The sequence below is a fragment of the Chaetura pelagica genome, unplaced genomic scaffold (assembly GCF_000747805.2).
Source record: "Chaetura pelagica isolate M959 unplaced genomic scaffold, ChaPel_1.0 scaffold37, whole genome shotgun sequence".
NCBI classification, from domain to species: domain Eukaryota; kingdom Metazoa; phylum Chordata; class Aves; order Apodiformes; family Apodidae; genus Chaetura; species Chaetura pelagica.
In genome coordinates, this window is record NW_009954567.1 from 869963 (window position 1) to 878464 (window position 8502).

At 40.2% G+C, this 8502-nt stretch overlaps 1 protein-coding gene across 1 annotated transcript in view; it reads right to left on the reverse strand.

Annotated features, from left to right (window-relative positions):
- Positions 1–8502, reverse strand: part of PPAP2A (phosphatidic acid phosphatase type 2A) — a gene marked incomplete at its 5' end in the record, with an annotated part of 36627 nt that overhangs the window by 9624 nt on the left and 18501 nt on the right. The window contains one exon of the mRNA XM_010005398.1: positions 6539–6596. Within this exon, the coding sequence (XP_010003700.1) occupies positions 6539–6596 (58 nt within the window). The remainder of the gene's footprint in view (positions 1–6538; positions 6597–8502) is intronic.

Consider the following 8502-nt stretch of genomic DNA (forward strand, 5'->3'; position numbering starts at 1 on the left):
CCTGCTGACAGCACTGTGCCAGCTCTGATGTTTAATACCCCTATGGTAAACTGGCACTGGGAACTGATCCACTGGACAGCTGAATTAAGGGGGGGACGGGACGACACGACACGTACTGTGCTGGGAGAAAATGCAGAATATGTACTAGGTCTGAGTTTTTTGTGCTGTTTTCAGAAGGCAATTGATGTGCAAGAGCAGCCCCTTATGCAATGGGAAAAAAATCCTTCTGTTACTAGTAGTAGCCCAATTCCCAATTCAGTATCAAAAGTACAATCAAGCTAATTTCTACAGGCATTTCCCACTGTACAAATCCTTGTTTTTAATCCTCCAGCCCCAACTTGTCTGTACCTTGCAAAAATAATTGTTTATTGACATAACTTTACCAGGATAAAAAATAACATTTTATTCCACTGCAAATACTAATACTTGGCTCATTGCTGATGAGAAAATACAAATAAATGTGTTCCTTCTGCTTGCTGCAAGTATTTTCATGTTTGTCTACCACATTGTAGAAACTTTTTCAGCTTGGTCCTACAGGAGCCAAATCACAATAAACTCATTTCTGAAAGCAGAAACTCCCAAGGAAACTATGGATAAGTTGTTTTGCTTTGTTTGCTTACTATTAAGAAGTCTAAATAGCAACATTAGGAGTGCATACAAGTAGAAGCACAAGTCTCCATGCCGGAGACTCACAGTGTGACCAATTACCCTTATTTTTGCACCTCCACTTCAAGTGACAAGCTTGGTACTGCCCACAGGTACAGCCAAACAAAACATTTTTCAGTAACAAATGTCTTTGTTAGTGTTTGAAGACAAGTTAGTCCTCAGCTTTTATGTGGGCAGGAACACATTGACTGTTCTGCAGCTTTAGTCAGCAGCATTTGAGAAAGTAAAGCAATAATGCCACACAAACAGATACACCTAAAATACTGTGTGACAACCTCCCAGGCTCTTACTTCATACTGTTTCACTCAACATCCAATCCCAACATAAGCAATTACAGTAAGATTTTAAGAGCAAAGCTCGATTGGTGTATTTAGGAGCACAAGTACAAAAAGCAGCCTAAACCCTGCTTTCACTGGTGTTTAGCCTATGATCTTCCTGAAAGAGAAGGCTGTGAGCCCAGGTTACTGAAATACCAGTCACCCCCTCCTGTTCTCATCTGCAGTTCCCCTTGTCCTTGGACACACACAGTGTTCTTTCCCAATGAACTGTGGGAGAGCCCAGATCCACTCAAGTTACATTCCACAAAGATTCATCACCCCCTTTCATCCCACGTCTAAGCAACACAAACACATTGCCATCCCAGGAATAGTGAGGCATCTTGGCTGGGTTTCTAAAGCCTTGTTCTTCATCCTGGGTTCAGTGTAGGCAGGGAAGTGCCCAGAACAGCTACAGCCAAGACTGACTCCATTACAGCAACCTTATCCTCAGGGCCTCACTTATTTCTGCCAACTGCAACAGTTGCTGTTCTTGCTACTAAAGGCAGCATGCATTTAGCATTTTAATTTACAATAGATTTGAGACATAAGTTTTTTTAAAAATATATAAGTTGAAGCAAAACCTTATGATTAACCGCAGCATCTTCTTCTCTAGGGGAAGAGTGCTAGTTTGGTTGTGTGGACATTGCTAGAAGAGGTGTTCAGCTACAGTGACCCTCCCATTCTCTTAAGTGAATATAAAATAGTTTTGTTGATACAGAAGAGATTGTGCCAGCTGTTTAACTGTAAAGAAAGGAGCAGCAGGGAGGGGAGAAGATGACAATTTGGGACCCAGCATCTGTTATTAGGTCACTGAGTTCCCACACACTGTTGCAGCTCAAACTCCCTTATTTCCACTTGAACCTTTGTTGACAAAAGCATCCCGGAGATAACAGCTCTGACTGGACTGAAACTGACCCACCTGCTCTGCCAAATCCATCTCAAAATACATTCTTCACCACAGCTTTCTGGCCTTACTGTCTGCAAGCAGATTTATTTTTTTTCTGTGCTCTCACTTTTTCCAAGGAATTAGAAACTGGAAGAAAACATTAGTCTAATCTAGATGTAGGCTGAAAACTGAGGCCTTAAACCCATCTAGCTAGACACAAGGGCTTTTTACAGATACACAGCAACATAACATCCAGTTAAACATGAAGCAGTGGTCTCTGTGCTGTAAGAATAAGTGATATACACTACTGCTTATTTAAACACGCAGATCATGTAAGCTATTTAACATTCCCTAAAGTTATTAAAAACACACATATTTCTGTCATACTATCATTCCCCTAGAACTTGTTAGCTAAGTGTTTTATGAAACAGAATTAATGCATTATTTTCCTTACTGTGCAGGTGAACAAACCTCCTCCTTTCTCAATGGCAGGTGCCACAATAATGTGCAGTAGGCACTGCTCTTGCTTCTGGTTTAATGCCAGATAATCACACACAGCAAGCTACAATAAGCCCAGTTCAAGTAGAGATTTTGTACATGAGCACACTGACAATTCAAAATCAGTGTAAAAATGTAGATTCATTACAGTCTGCCACAAAAGCTTTTAAGCAGAGACTAGCTTAATAAAGCTGATAGCAGTTTTGCAAGTATGCTAGTTGATATGGTATCACAGACCCATTCCTTTTGTTTAAATAACCTAAAAAACTTGACTGCTACATGCACGGAGGTGAACACTGCTCCTGCAAGGAAACTAAGAAAGACAATACTAAGTAACCATCAGTGTAGGGGAACAAAATTTATTTGTGTCCTCCCAGTAAGACTTAAGCCAAAATTACATTTTGTAATGTAATGTTCCTGAACTTCAGTTTGGCTCTCCAATGCTCTTCCACAAACCAAAAGACAAACTATGGTCAAATGCTTCAAATTCATAGATATGTACAAACAGTTAGTGTGGCATGATATTCCTTCAAGTTTCTTTAGTTCTTTTAAAATTCAAGTTCTGTATTTTAAATTTGGAATTTTAAACCTTTCAGCTTCTATCCTTTCTTCTGAACTGTATCACACATTTTCTTCTATGTGCCCCTGAAGCACGAAAATGAGAGGCCATGTAGACAACCTTCCTGCTTCCATGATAATGAGAAGACAATTAAGTCACAACATCCTAAGATATTAACTTTTAAAAAACAGCCACACAGCAGAACCTTCAGCTTACAGTTTTTGTCAACAACTTCCTTCACACTGAATATGAAGTCTGAGCTTTCAGATGTTTCCAGGTTCTGCTTTCACCATGAGGTGGGACCATGCTTTCACCATGCTTTCACCATGAGGTGGGACATGCAGCACGGGATTATGTTCAAAATTGCAGGTTCTTCTCCCGTGTAGCAGTGAAGCCATGTGGTAAGAACTCAGCTACCACAGTTCCCACTGAGACCTGTGGAATTTCTCACATCACCAAAGGTGTGAAGCATCTAAAACATTTGAAAATGCTGATGAGCCACCTCACAATTGTTTTTAATCCATCATGTACAAGTGCACAGAACAGAAAAAAACCTACAATTCAACTTGTTTGTAATTCAGCAATTCTGCTATAAGTAGCTGGGGCTATGCTTCACTACTTTGCCCAATACGTGGCAAGGTGGCTTTACTTAAACTATGCACTTCAGGCATCTTCCATTTCAGCTGCAGTGTTTGTGCTTTCTGTAGCAGAGAGAACTTCTCCTGTGATTTCTGACATGCATGACTTAACACAGCACACGTGCTCTGCAAGTGTGTGCTTTCATGCACACCTGGCAGACTCCTCCTGTCTCTCCAGATTGTGTCTGGGTTGTGATTAACAGTGCTGGTGAGTACTGCCACATGCTAAGGGCTCTGTGCTGCTGGTGAGTCAGCCCTGCAGTAAGTGTGCAGAGAGCACATTAAGCCAACACCAGAGTTCAGGTAAACAGGTTATCAAGCACTGCAGGCCTGGTCTAGAGCCAGTGGCAGCACTCTGTCCTGCCACATGAGCACACAGCTGGGTTAGAAAGCTGTTTTCATCACCTTCCTGCAGTAGCTGTCTGCTTGAAACCTTATGTTTTGGTTTTGTTTTGTTTGGTTTGTTTGTTTTTAAATAAAAAGACCCCATTCAATTAAAAGGTTGGTATGCTGTAACGCTGTGAGCAAGGTACAAACATCCTGCACAGGAGTGAGTCACTGACCTACTTCAGACATCTCTGAAGGCCACCCAGCAGTTTCTATATGAATCTTATTACAGAACCAAAGAAAGTAGAAGTCTAATCTCCCCAAAGCCTCTTGTACTGGGCCATAGCTCAGACAGACAAGACTAGAAGGTGCAGGAGTACATTAAGAATGCCTTCTCCAACCACCTACTCACCAGTTTAGTGAATAACAAACTTACCTCCAATAGAAGACTCACTGTTTACCTCAGTTAACAAAGCATTTATTAAAGACATTCATACTCTCCTAGTTTATGGGAGCTTAGTAAAGCCATGTTGTCTTACAGTTACTACAGAGCTGAACCCATGGAAGGACAGTTCCTGTAGCAGCAGGCTGAGCCACAACATTGTATTTCATTGCTGAACCAGGACTGACATGAGCTCTGAATTTACAGCATTTCAAAGCAGCATTCTGGATTTCACTTCCACCATCCCACACCTGCTCCCCATGCAGGAGGTTGCTAAGAGTGAAGCTCACACACTCACACAAGCCCAAGACAGGTAAAAAGGTTCATAGTTGCCTAATAAGGAACTCTCTACATGAGGTCCTTTGCATGGATTCAAAAAACAAAGCCACAGGCAACTCCAGAAAGCATTATTCAACCCACATGAAGTTAGTATCTTCAAAATAAAGAATTCTTTACTTTCTTGCCAAAGGTTGGGTTAAATAAAGTCCAAGCCATAGATCATCATCTACTATATTACCTTCAACTAAAGATGGCCTCGGTGTTACAGCAAGTGAGGGGGTGGGGACAGCCAGGCAGCTGGGGCACACACAGGTATTAATAAACAGATGCAAGGTTTGAAAACAGCAACTCCTTTCTCTCAGTCTGCACCAGCTAAGAAGTCCTCCTGATTACCACCAGGCCACACCAGCACAGCTCTCCTTGCACATCCATGTGACAGAGGTAAAAGTTCCTACAGATTCAGTTCCTGCCAAATGACTGTAATGCAGTCAGGATGAACTATAAACCACACACATTGCCACACACCTTGCAAGTGTTTTTTTTCTTGCATTTTAAGTTTGTGCTTCTGAGAGGTGGCAGTATCATTGCTTCACTGCTCAACAAAACCATCCACAGAGATGTTGGCTCAGAAGGACCACTGCACCCAGAGAAGCAAAGGAGTATGAGGTCGCTATACAGAAGGAACTGCTTCCACTGTACTACGGAAATGGTGGTTTTGTTTTTGGAATCAGATCACAAATTTCACAAGTGAAACCTACATAATTTTGAAGACTGCCAGTAATAATGAGCAAGAATAGACACTAAAAAGTAGGTAACAGGAAGTTGCACTATATTCAAACAAACCCAGGACTTCGTACTTACATAAACTTTCTGTATTTACATTAGATAAGGAAAGGTATGTGAGGGGAGAGGAACTAAACAGGTTTACCATAAACAAAATGCAATGATAGAACTGAGCTTCCAAAAAAGCTTTGTTTTAAAACAAAATTAAAGACCACCTAAGTCAAACTGAAGAGTCACTGCTTTCTGTATGTAGTTGTAGGGTGTTCAGCTTTGAATAATCTGTCCACTCACTGTGGATGCTATTGCCAAGAGACAGCAAAAAACTTTAAAATGCAATCAAGATGAGAAGGCAAATTGATACTGAGCTCTGTGAATATCCTGACGTATGCATTGTGCTAGTAATTTATATACAGGATGAGAGCTTAACTTTACAACTGCAATAACAACAAAACTGCACAAAATTGTTAAATACCTTCAATATTACAGAGTAGCAGGGGTAAAGAACCAAATCAATCTCACAGTGTTACAAAGCTTATTCTAAGACTGAAGATAATTTGCCTCAGCTGATATGAAACAATTTGAACTGAAAGATATTAGGCTCCAAATGAAGCATTAGTGAATTGATCTTATCACTAGTATTCCACAGACAATCTGTCCCCTCACTTTCCTCATTCTCTCTCCCCACCCCTAAAAGATGGGAGAAAATTAAATAGAATTTAAACATTCTAGTTGATCTGCTGCTTTGTACTTACGGGCACACCCCTGAGTAGAGTGTAAGTTTAGGTTTTTGGGTTTTTACATAGGCTTTGCATGTTTCATTAAGTCAGACATGTTTTATTATATATTTTAATATGACTCAATACTTCCAATATAACTAAGTTTTCCAAACCCACTTGTTTACCTTTAGATGAGACATACATACCAACTACCATATTTAGGTTTATTGAAAATAATTCTACTTCTTGCCCTAGTATCAGTGGTGTTCCCTTACAACTCCTACTGAGAAATCTTTGGTTCTCTCAGACAAGCATCCTACAAAAACAATGTCCTTTGCACAAAGCAGCCAAGTAAATATTTCCATTTTTGTACTAGATAACTAGATATTTTACTTTGTTGCCATGTAGATGCAAAGAGCATACTTACTGCTAGGAACAGCATGCAGTACATGGAGAATGAAGAATGGCCAGAGTAAAACGACAGTCTGGAAGAGAAAACAGAAGACATCTCATTGTTTTTCTTTTGCAACACTCAGTCTACAGTGATACTAATTTATCTCACACACGTGAACTGGTGCAATGCAAACAACTCTATGCTTTTCTTCAAGGAGCTCTGTAGGCACAACAGCCACCACCCCCACATCCAACAACAGCTTTTGACACCACAGACTGCAGTACTCAAAAGTTGTGCTATTCCAGCATTTCACTGGTCTCCGTATCAGAGTAGTAACTAGTAGACAGTCAACTGAAATATTAACATAAAGTGAACTCATCCTCAAAGCTAGATGTGTCCTTTAAAGCAGTATATTTGCTTAATCTTCTTGATAAATATCAGAATACTTCAAATACTGTCAATTTTTAATATGACATCTGACAGTCACAGCATGTGTATGTGAAGAAATGACACATTAATCAAGCCAAAGCAATTAGTTGCATTTGGTCACCAATTAGAAGCAGTAGTTTACAACTTCTGTCTAGGTGTTTATACCCCATATACACATGTATTTATTAAAGGTACTAATGCATACAGACCATGATCCCCTATCACTGAAGGGCAGGGGGAAAGTCAGCCAACTGCAAAAGATGGCACCTCATCTAATATTTGCAGAAATAGGTTCATACTTGGCTATCTCATGTAAAGAGTGCCAACACTGCCTGCAACTTTTAAGGCTTCTAGCCAATCAAGACAGGAGGGAGAGTGGATGCTGACAGTCCAGGGTGCCCTCAGCAAGGTCTTGCCCTGCACAGGTGGTTTCTGCAGTACAACAATTCCCACCCACCTCATGGTCAAGAGGAGAGGGCAAAACAGAAAGACATTTCTCAGTCAGTCTTCAGCAGAGAGATGAAAGAAACTGTACTGAAACTATGTTTTCTATATTATGCACAGAGCTCTGTATCTGTGCTGCTTTACATAAGGCTGCCAGCCAGGCTTCTGTGCAGCTATAGAACACAGAATGCCTTGCTTCAGAGGCTGGCACACACAAACAAGGACAACTCAGCAAGAAGTTTCATCATTCTCCAGACTGCCCTCCACCATACCCAGCAGGTCCCTGTTTTGGTGCCTCACCCACGCAGAGTGCTGAGGCCAGGGTAATTCCTGGTTATGGGAAACCTTTTTATTCTTCTGACCAAGGGAAATGAGGGCAGCTCTGATGTGCATTAAGATAATTAAGCTGAACATTTACCACTCAAATACCACGAAGAAAGCAACAAAACAAGTCTTGTGCACAAGTGAGATTGCAAAACATTCTTTATTAATTTGCATGTATCACATTATGAAACTTCATCAGATATCAGAAGAAAAACTCCACCATGTAAGTTTCTTCTGTAGGTTTTATACTTCTTGTTTTATAATTGATTCAAAGCACTGCCAATAGCTTTCAATTTCAGTGGTACTAAATGTTGAAAATATTATAATAACTACACATAACCACATATTTTTCAATTAAGTTCTTAAATAGAAAGACTGTATGGACACTTCAGCTGTTTGAAAAATCAAAAACCTTAAGATGATATTTCAATTAGATATTTCTTCTCCATATTAGTCCTCTTTAACTCTCCACCAGTTAAAATGTCTCGGTAGGATTCTACTTCCACTAGGAAAGTCTGTACAATAAGCATTTTGAAGAGCTCTGTCTTTCAGACAAACACACCTCTAAGCCACAAAGCAAAGTTTGCTATTCAACAGAACAGATAAGGAATCCCTTGCTCCCACGCTAATATTTCATCCACTCACTTTGGGGCTATCTCTGGTCTCAGTTTCCTACAACTTCTGAAGGTAACCTGCTGCAAACCTAAGCAATTCAGAAGGCTATTAAGTGAGAAAGAAAGTATTTAAGTTTATTTTGGAATTTCTGTGCCATTTTAAAGGTCTTGCTGACTACTGGCATT